Source organism: Clarias gariepinus, chromosome 18, assembly GCF_024256425.1.
Source record: "Clarias gariepinus isolate MV-2021 ecotype Netherlands chromosome 18, CGAR_prim_01v2, whole genome shotgun sequence".
Classification (NCBI taxonomy): Eukaryota; Metazoa; Chordata; class Actinopteri; order Siluriformes; family Clariidae; genus Clarias; species Clarias gariepinus.
The window spans coordinates 9,063,523-9,077,225 of record NC_071117.1 but is presented as its reverse complement, the minus strand read 5'-3'; the positions used below and the strand labels follow the sequence as shown (position 1 = coordinate 9,077,225).

At 39.7% G+C, this 13,703-nt stretch overlaps 1 protein-coding gene across 1 annotated transcript; it reads right to left on the bottom strand.

Annotated features, from left to right (window-relative positions):
* Positions 1-1,168: 1,168 nt before the first annotated feature.
* LOC128506756 (interferon-induced protein 44-like) lies at positions 1,169-12,706 on the bottom strand. The gene is made up of 7 exons (XM_053477330.1): positions 12,636-12,706; positions 12,425-12,458; positions 7,870-8,062; positions 6,257-6,406; positions 5,027-5,198; positions 3,403-3,503; positions 1,169-3,263 (listed from the first exon to the last, which is right to left on the bottom strand). Exons 1-7 carry the CDS (start codon positions 12,682-12,684, stop codon positions 3,099-3,101), a joined length of 864 nt encoding a protein of 287 aa, XP_053333305.1. The 5' UTR covers positions 12,685-12,706; the 3' UTR covers positions 1,169-3,098.
* Positions 12,707-13,703: the final 997 nt, after the last annotated feature.

Below are 13,703 nucleotides of genomic sequence, written 5' to 3'. Positions count from 1 at the left end.
TTTAAGGGAAGCGAAAAGACTCAATCCCCGACAGGCAAGGTGGGTTTTTTACCTGTTTTAATTTCAAAATATCCTATCTACCGGGTAACAACAACAACAAAGCAGACGCTCTCTCAAGATTACATGCACCCAGTGAATTAGTAGAGGAACCTGTACCCATCCTTCCAGAAAAGATCTTTGTCAACGCCATCCAATGGCAACATCGCTCATCTATCTCAGAACCAGCATCGACTACTCCACCAGACTGTCCACCACACTGTCATACTGGAAAAAGATAGAGATTCTCTCATTTACTCAGTACACTGGTCTTTGGGCACTGGAAATCCAGGGGTTGACAGAAATCTCTTACTGTTACAAGATCGCTTCTGGTGGCCCGATATGATGAAAGACATGAGGAGGTACATCAAGGAATGCCCCGATTGTGCCATGTCAAAAACCCCTCGACACTTACCAGCCGGAAAGGTCATGCCCCTACCCATTCCCCAACGTCCTTGGTCACACTTGGGGGTAGATTTTCTCACGGATCTGGCCAACTCGGGAGGACATACCTGTATCTTGGTAGTAGTAGACCTATTTTCTAAAGGATGTTGACTAATCCCTCTTAGGGGTCTGCCAACCGCTATGGTGACAGCTGAACTACTCTTTAATTCCGTTACTACTGGATTCCAGAGGATATTGTCTCGGATCGAGGTCCTCAATTTATATCAAGAGTCTGATGAGCTTTCTTTCGTCTACTAGAGGTGACTGTTAGTTTGTCACCAGGATACCATCCTCAAACGAATAGGCAGATGGAGAGGAAGATTCAGGAGATAGGCCGATTCCTCCGTACCTTCTGTCACGGCCACCAGAACTCCTGGAACCAGTTCCTAGGCTGGGCTGAGTATGCCCAGAACTCCCTCCGCCAACCTACCACCAGTCTCATCCCCTTTCAGTGTATCCTGGGCTACCAGCCACCATTATTCCCCTGGAATGGGTACCCATCGGACCTTCCAGCTGTCGATTACTGGTTCCGGGAGAGTGAGAGAGTCTGGGAAGAAGCACATCACCACCTGCAGAGAGCTGTACGTAGACACGAAACGATCGATATAGATCCACCGCTCAAACCTACTATCCAGGAGATACGATATGGCTCTCAACTAGAGACGTACGCCTATGGCAACCCTGCAAAAAGCTTAGCCCCAGGTATGTCCCTACGAAGTCCTGGAACCTTCGAACCTTCGCAGGTCCCTTCGAAGTCCTGGAACAACTGAATCCGGTAAAGTACAAATTACAACTGCCCTCACAATCGTATTCACCCTACCTTTAATGTGTCCCTGTTAAAACCATATCATGATCCTGTCATTTCTCCCACAGAGTCTGGCCCTAAAGAGGAAGAGCCCCCTTCTCCTCCTATCATCATCAACGAAGGCACTATCTACCAGGTCCAGGACATGCTGAATTCCAGACGCCGTGGTGGTCGTTTAGAGTATCTGGTAGACTGGGAAGGATATGGTCCTGAAAAAAGATCCTGGGATCATCGTGACGACATCCTCGACCCCACACTATTGAAAGAGTTTTATAACGCGCACCCCGATTGTCCGGCACCCAGAGGATGGGGTAGACCAAGATGACGTCAGAGAGGTCGACCCTCAGGAGCGGGTCGTGGAAGAGGGGGTAATGTCACAGTCAGGCCAGGCTCCGAAATCAGTTAGACACCATGCCCTATATCTTCAGAATTCTAACCACCATCACCTGTCTCCAATCAGCAGCAGCACAAAACCACACTCAGCACCTCAGTCAGTGTCCGGGCTCATGTCTACAAAGTGGACTCAACTTTCTACGCTCGCATAAGAAGAACAAATAGTATAAATTGGCTTACCTGTACTCTTGTTTCCAGAAGCAGCCCCTGTAGCTATCTCTGAGCTTTTCCTCTTACCGTCGTGGTGCATCAGTGGACTCCTCTCCAAGTCTCGTCAGTCTGGGTTTCGCCACCCTCCTTCTCCTCGCCACCAGCAGAAAGTAAATCATACCGTTTATCCTTACTCTTCAGTTAGTTTCCTTCAAGTTCCTGCTCCTAAGTACCATCATAGCATCTGAAGTAAAATAAAATCGCGTGAAGTCTGTCTTCATTACAGAAACTGGCTTTCATGAAGGCCATCTCAGGAGGGCAAGACCAAAACCTACCTCTGCCGCAGACGAGAAGTTCATTTAGAGTTATCAGCCTAAAAAAATGACCAATTAACAGAACCTCAGATTAGATGCGATATGAAGTCTTTACAGAGCATAAGTAGCAGACACATCTCACCATTTACTGTTCAAAGGAGATTAATGCATTTTTTAATGCCTTCAGCATTCCTTTACAATGTAGAAAGAAATTAAAATCAGCTACGATCATGGAGTTAGAAAGTAACCCCGAACTTTTGAACAGTAGTGTATGTACACTATGGATGTGTCACATTTCTGGGCCACATCCTTTAAAGGACCATAAAGGACCGCTGAACCAAAATGAGATGGTCTAGTCTAAGAAGGACTTCTTATTTGAATCACCAGGTGTTTCCACCTTTAATATAACATTAAGTATAATTATATGTAAATTAAAAATAATCCTGGTTATAAAAAAGGTTGTGGCATAAGTTGGATGTGGTTGCAACAACATTAAACCATGTCTCATGAAAACTTTTATTATTTTACTATCCTCAGGTCCTACATCTGCAATCCTCTCTTCTGGTATCCTGGCTTGCAAAGAATCTTTGGATAGGTTGAGAGCCAAAGTATACACTGTTGAATCTTTCTTTGTCAAGGGAGAAAAGGTTGCATTTGTCAGCCACATTTAAAAGAACCTTTGAAATTCAACAGCCTTATTCGTGATCCTATGACATAATCAGTCTTCAAATGTGTCCTTTGAAGGATTTGGCCCGTAAATGAGACACTCCCTATGAGGATATGAATATATTTTGCTTAAATCCATTAGCGGCACTAAACTGCTCAACTAAATTTTAGATTTATTTTTCTGCTGGAAAGCTAAACTGAGAAGTGGTCCACTATACATAAAGATGACTAGAATCTTCCTTAATGTACACTTTATCTGGTTTCCACCAAAACTTCCTAATATGTTTTTTTTAGATTTCCTTTTGCACAAAGTCAGTGGCAAAATTTAAAATACTTGTCATTGCTGTAAGAATCAGAATATCTGTCTCAACATTGAGGGTCATTTCCTCGCAGTAGTTCTTTACAGGTAAGATGTATTTCACTGCAACACCCAGTCTGCTGCTGCATTCATCCATCTGGAAAGACAGGCATGGAATAACTTGTATGAACAAGTGTAAAAGCTGATGTATTTCACAGCAGTGAGTCAGTGGTTAGATTTCTGTACTAGTGGCAGGTACATTTGTGAGCTCAACTAAATGAGGTTTTTAGACTCACTTTAGCTTTGATTTTCTTGCTCTTATAGATCATTTTCAGGTCTGCTGATACCAGTGAACATGCTTTATCCACCTTGGACATCATGACAACTTGAGGAATTCCTGTGGAAGTCATTTCACATGTACTTATGAATTAATTGCCTGATGTTTTAATTGTCTGTTTTAAATTTAAGCTTTATAAGATTTGTCTTAGAATAATTATTCCATTACTAATATGATAAATAAACAAATTCTTTTCTTTTTATAGAGCACTTCAATGAGTAATAAAATAGGTTCTTGAACTTTTTATTGTGTAGTGGATTTCACTTAGATAGAATAATTACTATAATAAAATATTACTATTAACCTACACACCTACATTGTGTATATATTTATACACCTATAATGTGTATCTATATTATCTAAAAAAAAAAAAAAAAAATTCCCTTTGGGATTAGTAAAGTACTCTATCTATCAATTGACAACCTAATTCTGGGAGAAAAGTAGAAGCATGATGGTTAATCACTGTTCCTGGACAAAAAAAACTGAAAACGGTAAAATGATATTAGCATTTATAATGGCCAGTAGTGTGTATGAAAGGTGGTCATGGTTTAGCCTGGCTGCCAAAGAAATGGCCGTGTCTTCTGGCTTACCCACAAAAGGACATCTAACATGATCTCTGGCATTGAGTTAAATAATGAAGAGACTAATGATTTTAAGCTGAATATCTTGAGAACTTTCAGTGCTAGAGGTTTGGTTTATGGACTGTATGAGAGAAAAACCTCTTTTTATGGAGGGTGTCAAGTCGAGTGTGTGAGTTCTAAAAATTGTGGTAAGGATGGGAATAAAAAAAAAAAGTTTAAAATCAAGCAAATTTTTGTAAAAATCGTCAGAGTGTACACTCTGTTATCCAATGAGGAGTTTGATATTGTGCCAGATCCCAAACAAATTTTCTTAACTCCCAATTCTTACCTTTTTTTATATTTTGGATTGGCCAAAAACCCATACTGAACATTCTCATATACAGTAGGTTTTGTGGGGGTGTGGAAAAAATTGAGGGAGAATAGGAAAGAGTTTTGGTTGAAATAAAATTCAAACATTCAAAGTGGATGTTGGATCAAGCCTGTAATTCCACGGATCTCTTTATACCTCCACAATCCAACTGTAAAATAGTATAAAACTGAGCTAGGGTATAAACAAGTACTGAAAGTTTGGATGTTGCCGAAGTACATTGGACTACTGTCTATGGTGAAATGAAGTTTGGAACCACCAGGATGTGTCCTGGGGCTGGCAACCTGGGAAAGCTAAGCAACAGAGCTAGAAGGACCTTCATTAAGGAGATGACCATGTCTTTATTGGAAATATGTCTTTCTTGAAAAGACATACATTTTCAAAAGGTGCTTCTACACAACACTGAACAAATGGTTTTAAATAAGTTCTGTTTTTATTTTGTTCTAAATTTGCAGAAATTTCTTTAAAAAAATCACAATTGAAGTTATTTTAAATTAAATCTAAACAAAATGCATAAAATGTGTTAACACCAAATGTGTCTGAATGCTTTGCAAAGCCACTGTATATGGCTGTTTTTTGTGATTGAACCCATTTAAATAATAATAAAAAATCAGCAGGACAGGATGATCACTCACCCAGTTCACGTGCTTGGTGCAGAACAAGTTTCAATTTGTAAAAAATTCTTTCTGACACTTCAGAGATTTTGTCAGCTGAGAGGACAAACACCAGACAGTGGACCTTATCATTTAGACTCTGGATTCTGTTAAAGTCATCAGTCTCGTTGTTCGGTCCCTCCAAATTATTCAACTGAAAATAAAATGATGAACGGTCGTAACATTCACTGTTATATACTCAGGGTAGGCAAAAAAACAAGCAAATTTTGATTAAGTATGTATTTTTAAAAGCAATGTTATGACAACAAATGCTAGAAGCGCATCGAAGAACGAAACAATCCAAGATCAGGACAAATCCACAACAATCAAATCCAGCTAACTGAGTTAGCGACGTACGAAGAACGGACCCCAGTGGAGAAGAATCCAATTTAGAAAACTAAAGCACACTAAAGTATGAGCTAGATCCACCTTCAATATATGTAGCTAAGCCCTGCCCACAATTCACACCTTAAGGAAGCCTGAAACTACTCTTGATTAATTACCTGAGAACTAATTGCTTTAGACCTACTTCAATCACACTGCAATCAACACTACCAAACAGCAAAAACTAGGTACAGTATACAGTATGAACTAATTGTGTTTTCAAAAACAGTACAAAAGTTAAAAACCTACCTTACCAGTGGAGAAGAATCCAATTTAGAAAACTAAAGCACACTAAAGTATGAGCTAGATCCACCTTCAATATATGTAGCTAAGCCCTGCCTACAATTCACACCTTAAGGAAGCCTGAAACTACTCTTGATTAATTACCTGAGAACTAATTGCTTTAGACCTACTTCAATCACACTGCAAACAACACTACCAAACAGCAAAAACTAGGTACAATATACAGTATGAACTAATTGTGTTTTCAAAAACAGTACAAAAGTTAAAAACCTACCTTACCAGTGGAGAAGAATCCAATTTAGAAAACTAAAGCACACTAACTAAATGATGTTGAATGCTGGGTGGTTGGAACAAATGAGAGTTGAAATAAGGTCACTGTTGAGGTTGTTACAGAAACAACCTGCTTTTAAGCAGCCTGTCACCATAAAACATTTGTTCTTTTTTATTTAATTTAATAATTTAATTCAATTTAATATGAAAAAATGAGGGGGCTCAAGACCCCCTTACAGTATAAACACTAAGATAACTAAAATACCTTAGTTATAGCATTCCTGGGAAGAACTAAATGACTAAGTGTCAGCTTACTGTATCTCCCTCTTGCACTCGGCCGTGTAGAATGTTGATAATGTAATCAGTGTCCATGCCACTCAAATCCTCTTGGAGACCCATGGTGTCACCCAACACAAATGGTAAGAAAGATCCATCTGTGTCCCTTCTTAAGTTGTAGAAATTATGCTGGGGAGACAAAGGCATACAAAAATGCATTTTCTACAACATCTGGCAAAAAATGTTGGCACCACCAAACATAAGCGATGCCCAGCACAGTAAAACCTCAGATTGCAAGTAACGCGGTTTGCAAGTGTTGTGCAAAACGAGCAAAGATTTGAATAAAGTTTGACTTGGAAAATGAACAAGTCTTGGTTTACGAGTACCGAGTATCATGTATCATGCATGTGCTTCTTGTTTTGACGCCGTGCGTCACGTGATAACAACTGAGCCAATGGTTTTTCTCTCTCCTGCGCTGCAGAATTGTGGGAAATCATCTCCCCTGCTGGGTCTTAGTGCTCGTCTCTTACTGGTATAATCAACATCCGTGCACGCGTGTACTGGTTACTATAACACTGTGACCACGTGTGTGCGCATAAAACACATATTATTTTGTGTCTGTATGTGTGTATGTGTGTACAGCGCGTGTGTAAAGCAAAAGCAAGTCTCATTAGAGAGGTTATTTTCGCTCTCTGTATCAGCCTGCTCTTTGTGTCTGTGTGCGCGCGTGCCATTGGACACTGTGCCACACACACACACACCTACACACACACACACAAACACACACACAGACCCCTCTTACTTCCGCCTTCACAGACACACACATACACACACTCTTTCTCTCTGCTCTACACACTGCTCTGTTGCGATTCTTTTCAAAGGTAAAGTGCAGGTTAATTTGTTTTATTTTTACTTTACATCAGTGATTCCGTTAGTGTGTTGCTCAATCGAGTGTCATTAGAGAGATTTCTTGTTTATTTTTCCTATAAAACAGTGTTTCCGTTGTGTGCGCGCATGTGTGTAGAAACAGTGGAGGAAGGGTAACTGCGTAAGACGAGAAAGGGGAGAGGGGGGGGCTCCTTACTTTAGATTCTCTCACACACACACACGCACACACAAACACAGCGCCTGCACGCACAAATGGAAACACTTATCTGTCAGGATTTATTTTTACTTCTTTTTTAAAGGTAAAGTGCAGGTTAATTTGTTTTATTTTTACTTCATATTTTGTGTTAATTATTTTTATGTATTTATGTTTTTGGAGCTGTGGAACAAATAATTTAAGTTTCCATTATTTCCTTTGGGAAAATTCGATGTGGTAACGAGTGTTGTGGAATATGAGCCCGCTTCCGGAATGAATTATGCTTGTAATCCAGGGTTCGACTATTTTTTTAACTTGGTTGTAAATAAACTAAAGCAAATCACAGATATGAAACAAATGCAAACCCCAAGTACATTTATGGTACATTTTCCGAAAATATATTATAGGAAAATATACTTTAAATGAAAGGTTAGTCTAATTTTCAAAGCACACTTATTTAAACTTTGTTTTTCAATTTATTTTTGGTATATTTCTGGTGATTCGCTATTGAAAATAACACAATATTTATATATAATATACAATATCTTCAGAATGAGTAATTTCCTGATACCCTTCTAATGCCTCTGGGATTATTGGTGAGAGGAAAACTGAGGTAAGTGATGCGGCCTTGGAGGACAGAATCAATTGATGCAATAAAGGAGGACTTCCCAGAAGATGTTGGTCCCACAACCAGAATCCTCAGCTGGTTGACTCCTTGTGTTGCCTGAAACTCCTTCAGTTTCCTTATCATGTCTTCTCTACCACTAATAGAATGAAAATAAACAAAAAAGATAAGTTTTCACACAAATCAGGATCACAATACAATCTAAGGTTTATTGTTTCTACATTAACAGCATAGGCACAAAGACTTGACTGTAAAAAAGACCCCTGGTAACACACTCTAATCAGCTAATTAACTCAAAACACCTGCAAAGGTTTCCTGAGCCTTTAAATGGTCTCTCAGTCTGGTTCATTGGGCCACGAAAGATTATTGCTAAAGAAGCTGGCTGTTTACAGAGTGCTGTATTCATGCACATTAATGGAAAGTTGAATGGAAGTAAAAAATGTGGTAGAAAACGGTGCACAGGCAACAGAAATAACAGCAGTCTTAAATGGATTTTAAAACTAACCCTATTCAAGAATTTTTGTAATTAAATTTGCCTTAGGTAAAGGAGCAGATCTGGGGGACTCATGGACATAGAGTTTTACGGTGACCTGGCATGTTTAGATGCTGTCTTCCCCACTCTCATTGATCACGCAGATTTGTTGACAGTGAAGTGATTGGTCACTTTACATCTCCGGGAGCCCTCATGTCTATGTTTCCTTCTGGCTCTCCCTTTTAGCTATGCTGTCATAGTTATTCCTGCCGGAGTCCCTGCTTGCATTCTACAGTAAATATACTGTACATTTAAATTATACATTGTTTGGCAGTGACCATACCTAACTGCCATTTCTCCTTCTCTTCTGCTCTGTCCTCTTCTCTCTCTCTCCCTCTCTCTCCCTGTCTCTCTGTCGAGCTATGCATGTCGCTCCTGAGCTGCCAGTGATCTAGACTGCCCCTGCCCTCTGGAGCTGCCTAACTTGTCCTAGTGTCCTGCTTCTGGTTGGAGATCTCGGTGCATGGAGGCCCCATGTGGTCTGACTGGGATGCGTGAGTGACTGGGCATAGTTCCACATTTCCTCGAAGATGGTCCTGTCCTCAGCTGATGCAGACAGCTGTTCTCTGAGGACTTGTGATTTCAGTGGTTCAATAGTTCAAGACTGGAGTTTCCTAAAGACTACTCGAGCATCTAATAATGAACTGGACTCCATTTTAACTTCTGCTGTTATACTGAACTTCCACTCTCGCACAGTATGATGCAGATCAATCCCTGCTATCCATTTCCACCCAAATGAGGATGGGTTCACTGTTGAGTCTGGTTCCTCTTAAGGTTTCTTCCTATTACCATCTCAGAAAGTTTTTTCTTGCCACTTGTCCTCGGCTTGCTCATCAGGGACAGTCTTATTATTGTGATTCATACACATTCACATCTTATACAAACTTGAACAGTTCTTTTGATTGTGTAAAGATGTTTGCAGAGTCAGTAGTGGTTTGGGGAGCCATGTCATCTGCTGGTGTTGATCCACTGTGTTTTATCAGGTCCAGGGACAGCCCAGCCGTATACAAAGAAGTTTTAGAACACTACATGCTTCCCCTTGCTGACCAGCTTTTTGGAGATGCTGCCTATTTTCCAGCAGGACTTGGCACCTGCCCACATTGCCAAAAGTACTACTACCTCGTTTAAGTACCATGGTATCCCTGTGCTTGATGGACCAGCAAATGCACCCAACGTAAACCCCATAGGTACAGTGATAAGGAAGATGCAAGACACCAGTCACGACAACGCATAGCTGAGAGCGGCCCAAGAGCTAAGGGCCGCTATCAGAGTAACCTGGACTCCCATAACTTGTCAGCAGTGCCACAGACTGATCGCCTCCATGCCATGCCGCATTGCTGCAGTAATTCATGCAAAGTGAGCTCTGTAAGTACTGAGAGGTGTAAATGGTCATACTTTTCAGTAGTCTAACATTTCTGAGTTAAAAATCTAAAGATGGATACACGACATACAGTGGTGTGAAAAACTATTTGCCCCCTTCCTGATTTCTTATTCTTTTGCATGTTTGTCACACAAAATGTTTCTGATCATCAAACACATATTTGTGGATAATGGCTCTCACTGTGGTTCGCTGGAGTCCCAAAGCTTTAGAAATGGCTTTATAACCTTTACCAGACTGATAGATCTCAATTACTTTTGTTCTCATTTGTTCCTAAATTTCTTTGGATCTTGGCATGATGTCTAGCTTTCGAGATGCTTTTGGTCTACTTCTCTGTGTCAGGTAGCTCCTATTTAAGTGATTTCTTGATTGAAACAGGTGTGGCAGTAATCAGGCCTGGGGGTGACTACAGAAATTGAACTCAGATGTAATAAACCACAGTTAAGTTTTTTTTTAACAAGGGGGGCAATCACTTTTTCACACAGGGCCATGTAGGTTTGTATTTAGTTTCTCCCTAAATAATAAAAACCATCATTTAAAAACTGCATTTTGTGTTTAATTATGTTATCTTTGACTAATAATTAATGGTTTTTGATGAGCAGAAACATTTAAGTGTGACAAACATGCAAAAGAATAAGAAATCAGGAAGGGGGCAAATAGTTTTTCACACCACTGTATATCAGTCTATGTGTAATGAATCTGTATAATGTATGAGTTTCACTTTTTAAATTGAATTATGTAAATAAATAAACTTTTTGATGATATTCTAATTTATTGAGATGCACTTGTATAACCACTTTAATGTAAATGAGACACAGGAACTGATGTGTTTTGTAGATTTTTCACAACAGTAAATGTAGCTATATAGAATTATAAAAAACAATATGTATTTTATTAACAAATTAAACATTTTATTTGCTGTAGTATAAGACATTTACCAGACAGGCTTTTTTAAAGAGGTCCTATTATGCCATTTTAAAGGTTGCTAATATTGCTTAATGAGTCTCTTAAAACAGGTTTACATGTATGCAAGGTCAAAAACACTTTAGTTTTCTCCAAAAATAGATTTAATTTTACCCTATTTCTAAATGATTCGTAAACGACTTGTGTGAAGTTCGAAGATTCAGTGTGTCTAAACCCCTCCTTTCCATGAGCCCTCACTGCTGTGATTGGTCAGATGGCGCGGCCCTTTATGACTGGTCTACCGCTACAGCGTGTGTCGGAAAACGAAACGCCCATAACTGAACGACGGCTCTGGAGACCCGTCAATACATAGAAAAGATGGCGTTGGTTTTACTGTGTAACGACCAGCTAATTTTATATCAACTGTGGCTACAAAAATCAAGAGGTCTTTTATTTTTGTGAGCAAAAATGACAAACACAAACAAGTACGGTAGATAAAGCGAACGTGTATTATACAAAAATAAATAAAGTAAACGAAAAAGGTGTACCACAACCAAACAAAGATATAAACAATATTTACAAACTACATATAATAAACGGTATGTATATGTGAACGCGAGTGAGTGGAAAATGACCGAAGTCCGTGTTTATTGTATGTGTGTTATCTGAGTATACCAAGTATGGTTCGGTCTCACCAGGGTTAATGAAGTCTGGGAGGCCGATGACGGAGGGTCAGAAGTCCGGGGAATATGTCCAGTCAAAGATAATCTGGTTAAAAAATCTTCGAAAGAAAATGATCCACAGCAATCTCTCCTTCTCTCGTCCAAAAAAATAACGGCAGTGCTGGTCCACCATTACTACTCTTCCCCCCGCTCTTTCCTGGCTGTTCCTTTGAAGGCAGGTCAGGGAAAGGGCACAGCGCATCCACACACGCAAAGTGCGCATGCGCCTTGCCACTTTGCGAGTGTTAGGTTCAGTTTTGATGAATAAACATTTAAAAAGGATATCGTGTGCTCTCATTTTTATTGTTTTTGTATATTACAAAGTATTTAAGCTAACCTGGCATGAACGCTCGATCACATTAACAAGAGTGTGGTAACGTTAATTGTAAGATGGCGGGCAGGTTGTTCGCGACGTGGAACGTGGGCGGACATTATGCAAATATGTTACGGAGTGACGTGGATCCGTAACAGAGTAAAAATAGATTTGGTAACGACTCGTTTAGGCGAATGTGAGCCAATTTATTTTTGAATAAACAAAATCTCCATTTATCGCACACTGTCTGCGTCACAGATAGTGCAGATAGTTTATGTTCACATACAGCTACATGACACACTGCATGAAAGATCATAATAGGACCTCTTTAAAGCAAATTACATCTGTATCTAATTTTTTTTGGGCATCTGAGCAGTTGAGGGTTAGGGGCCATCATCAAGCACCCAACAGCGGCAACTTGGTGATGTTGTGATTTGAACATGGGACCTTCGGATCACTTGTCCAATGCCTTAACCATTGAGCTACTTCTGCCCCCTAGAGAAATAACATGCATTGTTCTATGACAATAATTCATTTTGGGGTGATAATTATAACATGGATCAAACCTTAATGTAATTTTCAATGCATACTGATACTTACAAATACCACACACCTCACGTCTACAAATGATGCATTAATACATTGATACTGACCTCCAGTTCACTGTCCTCCACGGTTGTTCAAAAGCTATAAGACAGAACATTATCATTAGTGTATTTTGTGGAAATGTATGAAGCATACACCATAAAATGATGGGAGCAGGTTTGAGTATCTCAAACATGACATGAATCCAAACATCATTTAAACACAATCCATATGTTTAAATTATCTGCTCTGATGCTGAAAGTGAACAGCCTAACTTACCTAGTTCTTCTTTAATCGGTCCTTGTGGTGTTGAATTAAACAGACCCATGATGTACAGTAATTACTCTCCTGTAAAAAGTACAATTGTGAATATAATCACAAGGTTTCCTTCTAAAATTCAAAGACTTGCAGGGTGGGCTAATTGGATTACTTATTCAGCAGGAATCCTAACTTTGGACGACTGATGTAAATTGGTTGGATATGTGTTGCTAGGACGTTTAATGTTGGAACAACATTGCTTTTAAAAATTACAATGACTTTGGTGATGTGATTTTGAAATAATGTTATATGAACAACCCAAACACAACATTGCAAATAAAACCTAAAGCAACAGAATTTCAATTTTTATTCTGAGCATTTATGGTGATTATAGGATCAGCCATTGGTGACTGAGTGATAGGTTGCGACTCAATGCCTGAGCCCATTGTCACCCAATTCCCAAACCCCAGCCACTGGATGCAATGCTGGTCCCAAGCCCAAATAAAAAGGAAGGGGTTGTGTCAGGAAGGGCGTAAAACCTGTGCCAAGTTGAGTTTGAACCGGAAGGGCCCCTGTGGTGACCCCTCAACGAGAGCAGCCGAAAGACCAACAACATAAGCTTTATGGCATTGAGGAAGACTTGTATCTAGACTGTTTTTTGTTTTGGCACCTAGGTGACAAAATTAACTTCCTCTAGATGTCCGTACAGCTGAGTCACTGCCAATCTTTAAACAGTTTTTGACGTATTTGGGTTCCAACAAACTGTGAGAACCGACTGTTCACTTGATGTCTAATATATCCCACCACTTGAAAGGTGCCACTGTAACAAGATGATTGAATTAATGTTGTAAAAAATGGGCAAACAAACCTGATTCTTTAGTCTTAAAACACTCACTCATGCTTAACTTTATCCTGTACAGGGTCACAGGAAGCGAAGACTATCCCAGGGGATACAAAATGGGTGGTGTGTCATTAATTAAGCGATCCAAGTACACAATTGGTCTACGCTGCATGTCTCCGAACTGTGGGAAACCAAGTGCAATTTTTTAACAGTTCATGATCTGATCCAGGCGGTGCTCACTGCTTCCT